This window comes from Bombina bombina, chromosome 3, assembly GCF_027579735.1.
Source record: "Bombina bombina isolate aBomBom1 chromosome 3, aBomBom1.pri, whole genome shotgun sequence".
Lineage (NCBI taxonomy): Eukaryota > Metazoa > Chordata > Amphibia > Anura > Bombinatoridae > Bombina > Bombina bombina.
The window spans coordinates 1,117,568,764-1,117,587,129 of record NC_069501.1 but is presented as its reverse complement, the minus strand read 5'-3'; the positions used below and the strand labels follow the sequence as shown (position 1 = coordinate 1,117,587,129).

Here is an 18,366-nt window from a genome sequence, read left to right as displayed (position 1 = left end):
TCATTTATAACCTGTGAACCCAGGCATTCTTTAAGAATGTTAAATATGTGTTAACTCAGTGAAATGAGGATTTTTTAATCAACTTACCAATTACATAGGAGAGAATTAGATTCCAGCCTGTTATAAAGGCTAATAGTTCCCCAACAGTCACATAGCTGTAGAGATATGCAGATCCGGTTTTCGGAACTCTAGCACCAAATTCTCCGTAGCACAGCCCCGCAAGGACTGAAGCTAAAGCCGCAATCAGAAAACAGAGGACTATAGCGGGACCAGCATTTTCCCTGGCGACAGCTCCAGCCAACACATACACACCAGCACCAAGAGTGCTGCCTACACCTAGCGCAACCAAGTCAAACGTATTGAGGCACCGAGACAATCTGCTCTCCTTGGAATCAGATCCCACAACTTTGCGACGAAACAGTTGCTGTCCAAAATTGAGAACATTGTTACAATTCATTTTCTTATTCTGACCTGTAATAAAAAGCACAAATAAGATTATTTATAGGCTATAGGTTGTTGTATATCGAATCAGTTGTGTTGCTACCAATAAAATAATTCTAAACTGTATATTTGGTATGCATGGAAAGTCTGACTGAAGTACTGAAGCAATGCAAATTTTATTTTTAGTTTTTACTTTAGGACACCTCTGAAATATTTATACACCTGTGACCCCTCAAGTTTGCCCTTACTGTAATACAAAGACTTAAAAAATAAATGTATATATATTTTTTTTTATTTATTTTTTTTATTTAAAAGGACAGTGCTACATTTCACCTGTTGAAATGTATTAAAGGGACAGTCAAGTCCAAAAAAAAACCCAAAAAAACTTTCATGATTTAAATAGGGAATGTAATTTTAAACAACTTTTCAATTTACTTTTATCACCAATTTTGCTTTGTTCTCTTGGTATTAGATAATTCTAGGAGGTTCATATGCTAATTTCTTAGACCTTAAAGACTGCCTCTGATCTGAATGCATTTTGACCACTAGAGGCATTAGTTCATGTGTTTCATATAGATAACATTGAGCTCAAGCACGTGAAGTTACCCTTGAGTCAGCATTGATTGGCTAAAATGGAAGTCTGTCAAAAGAACTGAAATAAGGGGGCAGTTTGCAGAGGCTTAGATACAAGATAATCACAGAGGTAAAAAAGTGTATTTCTATAACAGTGTTGGTTATGCAAAACTGGGGAATGCGGAATAAAGGGATTATCTTTCTTTTTAAACAGAAATTCTGGTGTTGACTGTCCCTTTAAAATGATCACAAATAGCTCCTTTGCCATTGTTTAGTCATTCAAAATAGTCACTTTTGCCTTTTGAATCTGCCTCCCATACTGAAAATTTGAATACATAAAGTAGTGTCTATAGAAAAGCTATGTAAACAGAGCTATCTATACTAGTGGGATAAGTACTAAAATGTTCATTTTCAATTGTTGTTTGTAAGTATCGCTATCCCTTTTTAATGGGTTGTGTTTTCAAAAGGGCAAAAAACAGCTTTTTCATATACAAAAAACAAACAACTTTCCATATATTTTACATTGTATAGTTGGTTTTGCATTAAAACAGTGATATCCCTGCGATAAAAAAAAAAAAAAAAAAAAAAAAAAAAAAGAGGCTTTGAAATCACTGTAGCACATTTCAGATTTGCATAGAAAGAAACATTTTGTAACACAAAATTACATTTTTGTAAAACAAACTCAACAGCAAAAAAATACTTCTAGGAAAAGCTGGCACAAGTCTTAGGATAATGTTGCAGCTTGTGTGCATAGTAAGCATAATACTGGTAGAAAACCCTTTATAAAAACTGCTTGGGACCAGAAAAGGTTTGGAATAGTTTGGATTTTTGATTATTTGCATCGTTTAAATGGTACAGTTTGCAGAGGGGATGGAACTAAGTGTAAATAATATCATTTAGGCAATATTTACTTGTTATAATACAGCTTATACAGGCAACCTAAAGGTAGTTTTATATTTGTAATACTTTTGTAAACATAATACCATTAGAAAGATTGTACTGTAGTCAGAAAGCTAATATTTGTTGTTAAGAAACTGGCAGAAAAAAGATACACCAATCTCTAAGGTGCGACTGGATCAGATAAGCTGTAAATACAATTTTAAGTCCAAAAGATTGATAAATTAAAGGGACATTTTTGTATGAAAATGAAATTCTTGTATGTTCAAAATATTTTTATACAAAATTACCTTCTTATTGCACATAAAATAAGAGAACGGCTTTAAAAGGAGTCTGACTTTGACTATGTTTTTAATGCCTATGCATGGTTTTAAAGGAGATGAAACCAAATATTTAATTAATTCTACAACTTTTCAATGTACTTCTATTATCTAATTTGCTTTATTTCCTTGTTATCCTTGTTAAAAAGCATACCTAGATAGGCTCAGGACCAGCAATACACTACTGGGAGCTAGCTGTCGATTGGTGGCTGCACATATATGCTTTGTCATTGGCTCACCCAATGTGTTCAGATAGCTCCCGGTAGTGCACTGTTGCTCCTTCAGCCAAAGGATACTAATAGAATGAAGCAAATTAGATAATAGAAGTAAACTAGAAAGTTGTTTAACCCTTTCACAAAAGTTTAACACCGGAACAAAGCAAAAATTAAACCACATGATTGTAGAGGTCATCATGATTTCAAAGCTGGGATCAGATCATGGGGGACTGCCTACGATGCTAGGCACGCCCCCAGTCCAATCTTGCGCTTATCAAAAGGGGGGGGGGGGGGGTTCTGCAAGAAGCCTTATAAGGTAGGATGCTCTGTGCCGTCCTTTGGCGTTAAACTCCAGCGCTGTTACAACGGCATGGATTGTCCTAACAGCATGAAGGGGTTAAAATGGTATGTTCTATCTGAATCAGTCCTTTTAACCCATGCATAGGCATTAAATATCAAAAGTGAAAGATAGACTCCTTTACAGCCACTCTTATTTTAACCCCTTACTGTTAGTTGGTCAAGCACCACATCTAAGCCCTTGAACGCAGCCTCTTATCTCTGCATTTTGAGAGTTCATGTGTGTCATATAGGTAAACACTGCTCACTCCTGTGAAGTTATTTATGAATCAGCACCGTTTGGCTAAAATGCAAATCTGTCAAAACAACTGAGATAAGGGGGCAGTCTGCAGAGGTTTAGGTACAAGGTAATTATAGAGGCAAAAACAGTGCATCTTCCAGTTTCAACCAGACCTCCCCATGTCATTATTTGTTAAATATAGCACAACTTATAAAAGAATTCAGCTCAGAATAAGGAATGGGTTAAAGGTGTAGAAGATAATTGTGCTGAAACAAAATCATAAATAATAATTTTCAATAGAAAATTCAAGCTCAATTTTCTAACTACTTGTCATTTTAGTTTATATTAAAACTTTAATTTTTTTTATGTAGTAGAGAATGTTTGCCACTTGTTTTCTAAACAATGCACGGTTTGTTTACGATCTACAAAATTTATCTTAAGGCCTTGAAAATACTGGTGAGAATTTCTTCCAAGAAGTGTTTTAAACGCACGCAAACTGATATCACAGGCAGTAACCGAGAGCACCAAGGAGGACAAAGAAACTACTAAGAAATATAAACGCTACATCAAACCAGCTGCGACACATTACAAAGCCTATACAAAAACAGTTTCCTGATAACAGCAGGGCTACTAATGAGTAAAAAAAAATAATCTGTTATCTAAAATAAGATTAATTCAATGTATTTTCTTTTCTTTAATTGGCCTTAACTTCTAGTGCCTGTATAGCTGAAAAATAAGATTAATTCAATGTATTTTCTTTTCTTTAATTGGCCTTAACTTCTAGTGCCTGTATAGCTGAAAAATAGAGTTCTTTCCACTAAAGCTTTCACCATGTAAGAAGATATATTGCAGGCAAAAGGTTTTATCATGCATATGAAAGGGCAGCAATAAAATAATATGTTTAAAAATGTTCTGCAGGAAGGTGGTTAAAAGAGACTCATCAACTCAAAAAAAATATTATGTGTGTCTGTGGGTAAACCCCAATGTAACAAGATAAATCTCAGATTGCATCGAGTCACTGTATCAAACATTTATACAATGCACTGTAATTCACACATCTTGTAAACCTCATTCCACAAGATTCACTTGGGTTGGATGTCAGAGGATCAGCGGGGTGCCTTCCTTGAATCCCCCAGGCAGAGACAAAAAAAATTAAAAATAAAATAGTATAGATGGGAAAATTACATTATAATCGGGCTTTACCCACAGCCGCTTGGGTAAATGTAAGGATTTCTGACTTTACCCGTAACACATATACTGTACATCATCTCAGATATGAAAATAAAAAGTTGAAGAATTATTGAAAAATAAAAGTCCTGAGCGTGCCTCTTTATTTCAAGAAATGATCTCTATATTATTATAAACCCTGGCAAAAAAGTATAACAGTGAGTGCTTGGAACGGCCACAAATATTGGCACCCCTGCATTTCTGTGAAAGTGACTTAACTCGTAATAAACTAGAATGATATCTTTGATAAGATTAATTTACAACTTGTAATAAACTGGAATTATAGCTTTAATAAAAATATATATCAAGTGCAATATTCACTGGTGGGGATAATTTTTTATAACCTTATGTTGGTGTTCTTAATATTGTTGACGTTACTATAGAGAGTACACTTACGGACCCAATGTTCACTCGATGAGAAATAATGTGATACGAGGGTCTATATAAATAAAATGTTAATGTTTAAAAATAAAAAGAATGACACAAATTGACATTTCGATATAAATTATAAAATTTAGACACCGGTGTCGCGATCAATAAAATATACTATATAAGTAACTTTCCATAAAAACATTGATACAATTTGTCTAATGATAGAGGTATTTCATTAATGTTGCTAATGGCAGCTACGTTTACATGTATAAAGATACAATAAGATACTGGGGATAAGTTTTCAATCTCAGTCAGTACATTCTGATAGCGATGTAATCATGAGTAATATATCAGTCCATTATTTTCTTTTAGCGTGTGTATAATGAATATAGGAAAGTCCAGGGTTTGGGTACAATGATATTTCTGGTATGGTTTGTTTGTATTCCAAATAGTTGTTATATTGTGATTTTAATAGGTACTCACTGTTGGTTCTTCGGCTTCAGAGCTGGTAATATTGTGTGTTTACTCACAGTTCTTAGAAGCTACTTATTTCACTTGATGCTTCGACCGACTGGTCTATTTACAGTCTGTTTGGCTGTATCCAGTCTTATCCAATCCGTGTGGAGTATGATCAGTGCGCGCACTTTTTGAAAATCTTGTCTGTTGAAAATCTTGTCTGTTGAATTCCCGTCTCCTACCGCTTCTATCTGTATTCAGAATTGGTTCTGGGAGTGGGATCAAACTATCTCCTACCAATCCAGTCTGCACCTACTTTTGTCAGTGCAATACTGGTACAGGTCCTGGGAGATCTGCTTTGTCTGTCTCAAAATCACGGAGCTGGGTAGTGTGATCTACGTGTTTCAGCTAATAAAATAGCCTTTATCAAGATGGTTTCTTAACTCCCGCTCCTTCCTTTTATACCCGTATGCTTAACCCTTTCATCATTCTTTCACTCAATTGGCATATTTAGATTAACCCAATTACACCTACTGATTTGCTGTTATATATTGCTTGCTTCTATAAAATATTAAAATATTAAATTTTAGCATTTTGTGTTCATTTTCTTTTGTACTTACTAAACAACATGCTAATAAATACAGTTATGAATATACTATCACATATTTTTTATCATAGGACGACTTTGTGATCCCTTCTTTCTTCTCTTAAATGAACATTGGATCCGTATATTTCAATTGGTTTTTTAGTTTGTTCAAGACTTTAACCCTTGTTACTATTTCATTTCTAATTTAACTTTGATTATTTTATTAGTCTTTATGTTATCTTTTTCGGAAGATCACTGACATATTTGTGTTTTTTCTATTTGATGTTTGTTCTCAGAGGTAGCGGATATACCAATTATCGTCTCATATGGGAGATAATTTACTCTCTAAGGGAAATTCTGTGAACTAAAATATTCACTTGTATTCTCTTACAGCATTCTTGATGGAAAAAAACATAATTTATGCTTACCTGATAAATTCCTTTCTTCTGTTGTGTGATCAGTCCACGGGTCATCATTACTTCTGGGATATAACTCCTCCCCAACAGGAAATGCAAGAGGATTCACCCAGCAGAGCTGCATATAGCTCCTCCCCTCTACGTCAGTCCCAGTCATTCGACCAAGAGTCAACGAGAAAGGAGTAACCAAGGGTGAAGTGGTGACTGGAGTATAATTTAAAAGATATTTACCTGCCTTAAAACAGGGCGGGCCGTGGACTGATCACACAACAGAAGAAAGGAATTTATCAGGTAAGCATAAATTATGTTTTCTTCTGTTATGTGTGATCAGTCCACGGGTCATCATTACTTCTGGGATACCAATACCAAAGCAAAAGTACACGGATGACGGGAGGGATAGGCAGGCTCATTATACAGAAGGAACCACTGCCTGAAGAACCCTTCTCCCAAAAATAGCCTCCGAAGAAGCAAAAGTGTCAAATTTGTAAAATTTGGAAAAAGTATGAAGCGAAGACCAAGTTGCAGCCTTGCAAATCTGTTCAACCGAGGCCTCATTCTTAAAGGCCCAAGTGGAAGCCACAGCTCTAGTGGAGTGAGCTGTAATTCTTTCAGGAGGCTGCTGTCCAGCAGTCTCATAGGCTAAACGTATTATGCTACGAAGCCAAAAAGAGAGAGAGGTAGCAGAAGCTTTTTGACCTCTCCTCTGTCCAGAATAAACGACAAACAGGGAAGAAGTTTGGCGAAAATCTTTAGTTGCCTGCAAGTAGAACTTGAGGGCACGAACTACATCCAGATTGTGTAGAAGACGTTCCTTCTTTGAAGAAGGATTTGGACACAAGGATGGAACAACAATCTCTTGATTGATATTCCTGTTAGTGACTACCTTAGGTAAGAACCCAGGTTTAGTACGCAGAACTACCTTGTCTGAGTGAAAAATCAGATAAGGAGAATCACAATGTAAGGCTGATAACTCAGAGACTCTTCGAGCCGAGGAAATAGCCATTAAAAACAGAACTTTCCAAGATAACAATTTTATATCAATGGAATGAAGGGGTTCAAACGGAACACCCTGTAAAACGTTAAGAACTAAGTTTAAACTCCATGGCGGAGCAACAGCTTTAAACACAGGCTTGATCCTAGCTAAAGCCTGACAAAAGGCCTGGACGTCTGGATTTTCTGACAGACGCCTGTGTAACAAGATGGACAGAGCTGAAATCTGTCCCTTTAATGAACTAGCTGATAAACCCTTTTCTAAACCTTCTTGTAGAAAGGACAATATCCTAGCGATCCTAACCTTACTCCAGGAGTAACCTTTGGATTCGCACCAGTATAGGTATTTACGCCATATTTTATGGTAAATCCTTCTGGTAACAGGCTTCCTAGCCTGTATCAGGGTATCAATAACCGACTCAGAAAAACCACGTTTTGATAAAATCAAGCGTTCAATTTCCAAGCAGTCAGCTTCAGAGAAGTTAGATTTTGATGTTTGAATGGACCCTGTATCAGAAGGTCCTGTCTTAGAGGTAGAGACCAAGGCGGACAGGATGACATGTCCACTAGATCTGCATACCAAGTCCTGCGTGGCCATGCAGGCGCTATTAGAATCACTGATGCTCTCTCCTGTTTGATTTTGGCAATCAATCGAGGAAGCAGCGGGAAGGGTGGAAACACATAAGCCATCCCGAAGTTCCAAGGTGCTGTCAAAGCATCTATCAGAACCGCTCCCGGATCCCTGGATCTGGACCCGTAGAGAGGAAGTTTGGCGTTCTGGCGAGACGCCATGAGATCTATCTCTGGTTTGCCCCAACGTCGAAGTATTTGGGCAAAGACCTCCGGATGAAGTTCCCACTCCCCCGGATGAAAAGTCTGGCGACTCAAGAAATCCGCCTCCCAGTTTTCCACTCCCGGGATGTGGATTGCTGACAGGTGGCAAGAGTGAGACTCTGCCCAGCGAATTATCTTTGATACTTCCATCATTGCTAGGGAGCTTCTTGTCCCTCCCTGATGGTTGATGTAAGCTACAGTCGTGATGTTGTCCGACTGAAACCTGATGAACCCCCGAGTTGTTAATTGGGGCCAAGCCAGAAGGGCATTGAGAACTGCTCTCAATTCCAGGATGTTTATTGGAAGGAGACTCTCCTCCTGATTCCATAGTCCCTGAGCCTTCAGAGAATTCCAGACAGCGCCCCAACCTAGTAGGCTGGCGTCTGTTGTTACAATTGTCCAGTCTGGCCTGCTGAATGGCATCCCCCTGGACAGGTGTGGCCGATAAAGCCACCATAGAAGAGAATTTCTGGTCTCTTGATTCAGATTCAGAGTAGGGGACAAATCTGAGTAATCTCCATTCCACTGACTTAGCATGCACAATTGCAGCGGTCTGAGGTGTAGGCGTGCAAAAGGTACTATGTCCATTGCCGCTACCATTAAGCCGATCACCTCCATGCATTGAGCTACTGACGGGTGTTGAATGGAATGAAGGACACGGCATGCATTTTGAAGCTTTGTTAACCTGTCTTCTGTCAGGTAAATCTTCATTTCTACAGAATCTATAAGAGTCCCCAAGAATGGAACTCTTGTGAGAGGAAAAAGAGAACTCTTCTTTTCGTTCACTTTCCATCCATGCGACCTTAGAAATGCCAGAACTAACTCTGTATGAGACTTGGCAGTTTGAAAGCTTGAAGCTTGTATTAGAATGTCGTCTAGGTACGGAGCTACCGAAATCCCTCGCGGTCTTAGTACCGCCAGAAGGGCACCCAGAACCTTTGTGAAGATTCTTGGAGCCGTAGCCAATCCGAATGGAAGAGCTACAAACTGGTAGTGCCTGTCTAAGAAGGCAAACCTTAGATACCGGTGATGATCTTTGTGAATCGGTATGTGAAGGTAAGCATCTTTTAAATCCACTGTGGTCATGTACTGACCCTTTTGGATCATGGGTAAGATTGTCCGAATAGTTTCCATTTTGAACGATGGAACTCTTAGGAATTTGTTTAGAATCTTTAAATCTAAGATTGGCCTGAAAGTTCCCTCTTTTTTGGGAACCACAAACAGGTTTGAGTAGAACCCTTGTCCTTGTTCCGACCGCGGAACCGGATGGATCACTCCCATTAATAACAGATCTTGTACACAGCGTAGAAACGCTTCTTTCTTTATCTGGTTTGTTGACAACCTTGACAGATGAAATCTCCCTCTTGGGGGAGATAATTTGAAGTCTAGAAGGTATCCCTGAGATATGATCTCTAGCGCCCAGGGATCCTGAACATCTCTTGCCCAGGCCTGGGCGAAGAGAGAAAGTCTGCCCCCCACTAGATCCGGTCCCGGATCGGGGGCTCTCGGTTCATGCTGTCTTTGGGGCAGCAGCAGGTTTCCTGGCCTGCTTGCTCTTGTTCCAGGACTGGTTAGGCTTCCAGCCTTGCCTGTAACGAGCAACAGCTCCCTCCTGTTTTGGTGCAGTGGAGGTTGATGCTGCTCCTGTTTTGAAATTCCGAAAGGGACGAAAATTAGACTGTCTAGCCTTAGCTTTGGCTTTGTCTTGAGGTAGGGCGTGGCCCTTACCTCCTGTAATGTCAGCGATAATTTCTTTCAAACCGGGCCCAAATAAAGACTGCCCCTTGAAAGGTATATTAAGTAATTTGGACTTAGAAGTAACATCAGCTGACCAGGATTTTAGCCACAGCGCCCTACGTGCCTGTATGGCGAATCCTGAGTTCTTAGCCGTAAGTTTGGTTAAATGTACTACGGCCTCCGAAATGAATGAATTAGCTAGTTTAAGGACTCTAAGCCTGTCCGTAATGTCGTCTAGCGTAGATGAACTAAGGTTCTCTTCCAGAGACTCAATCCAAAATGCTGCCGCAGCCGTAATCGGCGCGATACATGCAAGGGGTTGCAATATAAAACCTTGTTGAACAAACATTTTCTTAAGGTAACCCTCTAATTTTTTATCCATTGGATCTGAAAAAGCACAGCTATCCTCCACCGGGATAGTGGTACGCTTAGCTAAAGTAGAAACTGCTCCCTCCACCTTAGGGACCGTTTGCCATAAGTCCCGAGTGGTGGTGTCTATTGGAAACATCTTTCTAAATATTGGAGGGGGTGAGAACGGCACACCGGGTCTATCCCACTCCTTAGTAACAATTTCAGTTAGTCTCTTAGGTATAGGAAAAACGTCAGTACTCGCCGGTACCGCAAAGTATTTATCCAACCTACACAGTTTCTCTGGTATTGCAACGGTGTTACAATCATTGAGAGCTGCTAAGACCTCCCCTAGTAATACACGGAGGTTCTCCAATTTAAATTTAAAATTTGAAATATCTGAATCCAATCTGTTTGGATCAGAACCGTCACCTACAGAATGAAGCTCTCCGTCCTCATGCTCTGCAAGCTGTGACGCAGTATCAGACATGGCCCTAGTATTGTCAGCGCACTCTGTTCTCACCCCAGAGTGATCACGCTTGCCTCTTAGTTCTGGTAATTTAGACAAAACTTCAGTCATAACAGTAGCCATATCTTGTAATGTTATCTGTAATGGCCGCCCAGATGTACTAGGCGCCATAATATCACGCACCTCCCGGGCGGGAGATGCAGGTACTGCCGCGTGAGGCGAGTTAGTCGGCATAACTCTCCCCTCGCTGTTTGGTGAAATTTGTTCAAATTGTACAGATTGACTTTTATTTAAAGTAGCATCAATACAGTTAGTACATAAATTTCTATTGGGCTCCACCTTGGCATTGGAACAAATGACACAGATATCTTCCTCTGAGTCAGACATGTTTAACACACTAGCAATAAACTTGCAACTTGGTTATAATCTTTTTTAGCAAAAACGTACTGTGCCTCAAAGAGGTACTAAACGATTAAATGACAGTTGAAATAATGAACTGAAAAAACAGTTATAGCATCAAACTTTAAAACAACACAACTTTTAGCAAAGGTTTGTTCCCATTAGAAAAATAACAATAATTAAATTTGACATAAAAATTACAGAGCAACGTTTTTTATTCACAGTCAATATAAAATTCTCACAGCTCTGCTGAGAGAATCTACCTCCCTCCAAAGAAGTTTGAAGACCCCTGAGATCTGTCAGAGATGAACCGGATCATGCAGGAAATATAAGAGTAACTGACTGGAATTTTTTGATGCGTAGCAAAGAGCGCCAAAAACGGCCCCTCCCCCTCACACACAGCAGTGAAGAGAAACGAAACTGTCACAATTAAAACCAAACAACTGCCAAGTGGAAAATAATGCCCAAATATTTATTCACTCAGTACCTCAGAAATGTAAACGATTCTACATTCCAGCAAAAACGTTTAACATGATAAATACCTATTAAAAGGATTAGTGACTTTTAACAGAGTAGTTCCGGTGAAATACCATCCCCAGAATACTGAAGTGTATACATACATGTCATTATAACGGTATGGCAGGATTTTCTCATCAATTCCATTCAGAAAATAAAAACTGCTACATACCTCAATGCAGATTCATCTGCCCGCTGTCCCCTGATCTGAAGCTTTTACCTCCCTCAGATGGCCGAGAACAGCAATATGATCTTAACTACTCCGGTTAAAATCATAGTAAAAAAAACTCTGGTAGATTCTTCCTCAAACTCTGCCAGAGAAGTAATAACACGCTCCGGTGCTATTGTAAAATAACAAACTTTTGATTGAAGTCATAAAAACTAAGTATAATCACCATAGTCCTCTCACACATCCTATCTAGTCGTTGGGTGCAAGAGAATGACTGGGACTGACGTAGAGGGGAGGAGCTATATGCAGCTCTGCTGGGTGAATCCTCTTGCATTTCCTGTTGGGGAGGAGTTATATCCCAGAAGTAATGATGACCCGTGGACTGATCACACATAACAGAAGAAAAGGAAATTAAATGATAATGATATGTAAAGTGTATACAATTGATTATATTGAAATATTTCAAAAAAGTGACTGTTGGATTTTATGTACCCCTTTTAATAATCAATCTTTGTTCTTCTTTCATCTTTTGAGATAAGATATGTTCTTTTTAACATCCAATTCATACATGTTAAATGAGATTATAAATGCATTTGTCAGCATTGTTAACAGATAGAATTTTTTCGATTTTTTGAAAATAGTTTTTTGAGTTTTTATCAGTGTGTTTTTAAGTTTAGCAGATATTATTTTATATTGCCTTTACTAATTTAATCTAATTTTGGATTTATTTTATAGAGGTCTAAAAATCATCTAGTATCAATTCAGCATAACCAGATTGTGTACTAAAACTATTTGAGAATAAAGTTAAGGTCTAATTCACTATTTAGACCCTTTGGAGCTAACGTACCAAAACTATAAATTAATTCTGCTTCTTGTCAAATAAGTTTTTCCTCCATATTTCCTCGTCTCCCGTCAGGTTCTATCTTTTTAATTCCCCAATATTTAAAGTCTTCTAGTTTACCTGAATGGACCTCTAAGAAATGTCTGTAAAGATTTGTATCTTTTCTTTTATGCTCTATTGCCAATAGGTGTTCTCTTATGCGGTCTTTCAGTTTCCTGCCAGTTTGTCCGAAATATTTCAAATTACAGCTGCATTGTATTAGATATATTACATTCATATCTGAACATCTTAATATCCCATTGATTTTCATTATTTTTCCTGTTTTGTCTGATTTTATATTTTTTATTTTGCTACTAAATTTGCAAGATTTACATTGCCTACATGGAAAGAAACCTTCAATTTGGTTTCCCTCAAGATCCTTAATTTTTGTCAGAGTCATTTTATTCCTTCTAAACTCACTTGTTAATATGTTGCTATTATGGGTATTTCTGAATTTATTTTACCATTTATCTTTGTCCCTTGACTAAATTCTCCTTTTTGATCCGTCTTATTTTTGGTTTATTCAGTAAAGTCTCTCTATCTACTAGTTTTACTGTCTCAGCTAATTTTATGATTCTTTTCTCTTCATATCCTTTCTGTTTAAATCTATTAATTAGAATTTTTGACTGTTGATCAAAGTCATCATTATCAGTACAATTTTTTCTGACTCTTAATAGTTGGCCTTTGGGTATATTGTTTTTCCATTTACTATGATGACAACTCCTTGAGTCCACATAATTGTTGGAGTCTACTTTTTTGAAGTATGTTCTGGTTTTGATTTCATTATTGATAATCTCTACTTCTATATCCAAAAAAAATATTTTGTTCAACAATTATGTGGACTCAAGGAGTTGTCATCATAGTAAATGGAAAAACAATATACCCAAAGGCCAACTATTAAGAGTCAAAAAAAATTGTACTGATAATGATGACTTTGATCAACAGTCAAAAATTCTAATTAATAGATTTAAACAGAAAGGATATGAAGAGAAAAGAATCATAAAATTAGCTGAGACAGTAAAACTAGTAGATAGAGAGACTTTACTGAATAAACCAAAAATAAATAAAAATAAGATGGATCAAAAAGGAGAATTTAGTCAAGGGACAAAGATAAATGGTGAAATAAATTCAGAAATACCCATAATAGCAACATATTCTGAACAACATAAATTTTTTGAAAAAATTGTCAAGAGACATTGGCCTCTATTATTAAAAGATCCGGTTATAGGACACACACTGGGAAGAAATCCGAAATTTATTTATAAAAAAGCAAAGAATTTCAAAAGCATACTGGCACCAAGTGAGTTTAGAAGGAATAAAATGACAAAAATAAAGGATCTTGAGGGAAACCAAATTGAAGGTTTCTTTCCATGTAGGCAATGTAAATCTTGCAAATTTAGTAGCAAAATAAAAAATATAAAATCAGACAAAACAGGAAAAATAATGAAAATCAATTGGATATTAAGATGTTCAGATATGAATGTAATATATCTAATACAATGCAGCTGTAATTTGAAATATTTCGGACAAACTGGCAGGAAACTGAAAGACCGCATAAGAGAACACCTATTGGCAATAGAGCATAAAAGAAAAGATACAAATCTTTACAGACATTTCTTAGAGGTCCATTCAGGTAAACTAGAAGACTTTAAATATTGGGGAATTAAAAAGATAGAACCTGACGGGAGACTAGGAAATATGGAGGAAAAACTTATTAGACAAGAAGCAGAATTAATTTATAGTTTTGGTACGTTAGCTCCAAAGGGTCTAAATAGTGAATTAGACCTTAACTTTATTCTCAAATAGTTTTAGTACACAATCTGGTTATGCTGAATTGATACTAGATGATTTTTAGACATCTATAAAATAAATCCAAAATTAGATTAAATTAGTAAAGGCAATATAAAATAATATCTGCTAAACTTAAAAACACACTGATAAAAACTCAAAAAAAATCGAAAAAATTCTATCTGTTAACAATGCTGACAAATGCATTTATAATCTCATTTAACATGTATGAATTGGATGTTAAAAAGAACATATCTCAAAAGATGAAAGAAGAACAAAGATTGATTATTAAAAGGGGTACATAAAATCCAACAGTCACTTTTTTGAAACATTTCAACATAATAAATTATATACACTTTACATATCATTATCATTTAATTTCCTTTTTTTCCATCAAGAATGCTGTAAGAGAACACAAGTGAATATTTTAGTTCACAGAATTTCCCTTAGAGAGTAAATTATCTCCATATGAGACGATAATTGGTATATCAGCTACCTCTGAGAACAAACATCAAATAGAAAAAACACAAATATGTCAGTGATCTTCTGAAAAAGATAACATAAAGACTAATAAAATAATCAAAGTTAAATTAGAAATGAAATAGTAACAAGGGTTAAAGTCTTGAAAAAACTAAAAAACCAATTGAAATATACGGATCCAATGTTCATTTAAGAGAAGAAAGAAGGGATCACAAAGTCGTCCTATGATAAAAAATATGTGATAGTATATTCATAACTGTATTTATTAGCATGTTTAGTAAGTACAAAAGAAAATGAACACAAAATGCTAAAATTTTATATTTTATAGAAGCAAGCAATATATAACAGTAAATCAGTAGGTGTAATTGGGTTAATCTAAATATGCCAATTGAGTGAAAGAATGATGAAAGGGTTAAGCATACGGGTATAAAAGGAAGGAGCGGGAGTTAAGAAACCATCTTGATAAAGGCTATTTTATTAGCTGAAACGCGTAGATCACACTACCCAGCTCCGTGATTTTGAGACAGACAAAGCCGATCTCCCAGGACCTGTACCAGTATTGCACTGACAAAAGTAGGTGCAGACTGGATTGGTAGGAGATAGTTTGATCCCACTCCCAGAACCAATTCTGAATACAGATAGAAGCGGTAGGAGACGGGAATTCAACAGACAAGATTTTCAACAGACAAGATTTTCAAAAAGTGCGCGCACTGATCATACTCCACACGGATTGGATAAGACTGGACACAGCCAAACAGACTGTAAATAGACCAGTCGGTCGAAGCATCAAGTGAAATAAGTAGCTTCTAAGAACTGTGAGTAAACACACAATATTACCAGCTCTGAAGCCGAAGAACCAACAGTGAGTACCTATTAAAATCACAATATAACAACTATTTGGAATACAAACAAACCATACCAGAAATATCATTGTACCCAAACCCTGGACTCTCCTATATTCATTATACACACGCTAAAGGAAAATAATGGACTGATATATTACTCATGATTACACCGCTATCAGAATGTACTGACTGAGATTGAAAACTTATCCCCAGTATCTTATTGTATCTTTATACATGAAAACGTAGCTGCCATTAGCAACATTAATGAAATACCTCTATCATTAGACAAATTGTATCAATGTTTTTATGGAAAGTTACTTATATAGTATATTTTATTGATCGCGACACCGGTGTCTAAATTTTATAATTTATATCGAAATGTCAATTTGTGTCATTCTTTTTATTTTTAAACATTAAATTTTTATTTATATAGACCCTCGTATCACATTATTTCTCATCGAGTGAACATTGGGTCCGTAAGTGTACTCTCTATAGTAACGTCAACAATATTAAGAACACCAACATAAGGTTATAAAAAATTCTCCCCACCAGTGAATATTGCACTTGATATATATTTTTATTAAAGATATAATTCCAGTTTATTACAAGTTGTAAATTAATCTTATCAAAGATATAATTCTAGTTTATTACGAGTTAAGTCACTTTCACAGTCAGCCTCTAGGGGCGCTCCTAACACACGTCACTTCAATACACCCCTTCATTCTAATTTGTGAGGAATTAGAAACGTTAGGAAGCCAGCACTGCCATTCCAAGTATTAGGGTACAACCACTCACACATACCCCTGCATTTCTGTCAGATAACGCACCACTTTGCCCAGAAAATTGTTGCAATTACAAATGTTTAGACCATCTCACGTTTATTTCCTTTTGTATGTATTGGTATGGCACAAAAAAGTGGAGAGAAAAAAATCCAAATCTGACACATTCCACGCAAAACTCCAAAAATGGACTAGACAAAATTGGCACCCTCAATTTAATATTTGGTAGCACAACCCTTGGAAAAATAAATAACAAATCAATCGCTTCCTGTAACCATCAATGAGTTTTACACCTCTCTACTGGAATTTTGGACAACTCTTCTTTCGCCAACTGCTCCAGGTCTCTCAGATTGGAAGGGTTCCTTGTCCCAACTGCTGTTTTGAGATCTCTCCACAGGTGCTCTATGGGATTGAGATCTGGACTCATTGCTGGCCAGTTCAGTACTTTCCAGTTATTAAACCATTTCTGGGTGTTTTTGATGTGCAATTGGGTCATTGTCCTGCTGTAAGACCCATGACCTCTGACGGAGACCCAACTTTCTGACACTGGGCCATACATTGCACCACAGAATTCCTTGGTAGTTTTCAGATTTCATAATGCCATGCACACAGTCAAGACATCCAATGCCTGAAGCAGCAAAGTAACCCCAAAACATCAGTGAACCTCCACCATGTTTGACTGTAGGGACTGTATTCTTTGTATTCTTTGTTTTAAAAGGCTCATTTCTTTTTCTGAAAACAGAAGAATGATGGGCTTTGCCAAAAAGCTGTAATTTTGTTGTCTGTTCACAGCACATTCTCCTAAAAAGATTTTGGCTTCCTCAGGTAAGTTTTGGCAAACTAAAATCTGGCTTTTTTGTGTTTCTGTAATGTCCCTTTAAGACATTCCACTTCCACCTTTTCACCTGCCTATAAAACCTCACTTCCTGAGATCTACTTTGCTTGATTATTTTGTTTGTTCTGATTGGAATACTTCACAGAAATCAAGTCACTCCTGCTATCATCTCAAACTGAGTGATATTGAACTTTTGCTTATTTGAATTTAACCCTCAAAAAGGAACTTTCTAACTAATTGCTGCTTTCTACTAAAGACACTTAATCTGCACAGCCATCTGAATCCATTTCATAGATTGCCTGTCAGTCTCTCTCCTAAAGTGCAGCTCTACCACAGTATTACAGAGGATTTTCTCACATCTCCAGCTGCAGCTGATTCATTCACCTGCTTCGCTAGGACTTCAACTCACCTTCCTTCCGGAAGCTACAGAACAATCTCTCAGCCTGACCAGTACTGCAACTAGCCACTCAGCTCTCAGGAAGAACTCCGGTCTCACTCCGCCATTACAGCGTTCCATGCTGCAAGGGAAAGCCAAGCACAGGCTACCGCAAGTATAACTCTGCTAATCAGATTCTCTCAAGTTGTTTCTAGTTCATATTAGCAACCGTACTTACTCAGTCTTTATATTAACAATTGATCTTATGCTAAAGAACTCTATTTTTGATCTAGCTATCCATATTTGCCTCTGTGAATTTATCAGACTTGCACACTTGTTTGTCTGAATAGAATCATATTTGTCTAGCAGCATTTCCTGTGAGTTCACTCTTAGCAAAACGCTTGAAGCATATTGCCAGGTTATAATTTGTATCTCTTGGCGTTTGCAACTAGCAACACACTACAATTCTAAAAGATACAATTTATCTTACATAATAATCAAGCCTTAAATATAATTATGGACTCCCAAGCCATAAAAACAGAGTTTGAAACCTTAAACCAAAAAGTTGATTATTTGGCAAGAGCGCTCACAGACTTACAAGCTGAGAACACTGCTTTAAAAAATGTTTATAAGGAAATAATAACTCCTAGAAATCTAGACCCTCCTGAACCACACATTAACCCTCCTGCAGTCTTTTCAGGAAAGAGGTCAGATTTCAGAGACTTCAAAAATTCTTGTTTGCTGCTTTTTTCTATGAAACCCCGCACTTATCATACAGAAAAAATAAAGGTGTGTACTGTTATTTCATACTTAACAGGGGAACCCAGGACCTGGGCTAACC

General features: G+C 37.0%; 1 protein-coding gene across 1 annotated transcript in view; it reads right to left on the bottom strand.

Moving 5' to 3' along the window:
- The window catches only part of SLC7A1 (solute carrier family 7 member 1), a 189,150-nt gene that overhangs the window by 109,064 nt on the left and 61,720 nt on the right, over positions 1 to 18,366 (bottom strand). The window contains exon 2 of the mRNA XM_053708477.1: positions 88 to 471. Coding sequence (XP_053564452.1) covers positions 88 to 457 — 370 coding nt within the window. The 5' untranslated portion in view covers positions 458 to 471. The remainder of the gene's footprint in view (positions 1 to 87; positions 472 to 18,366) is intronic.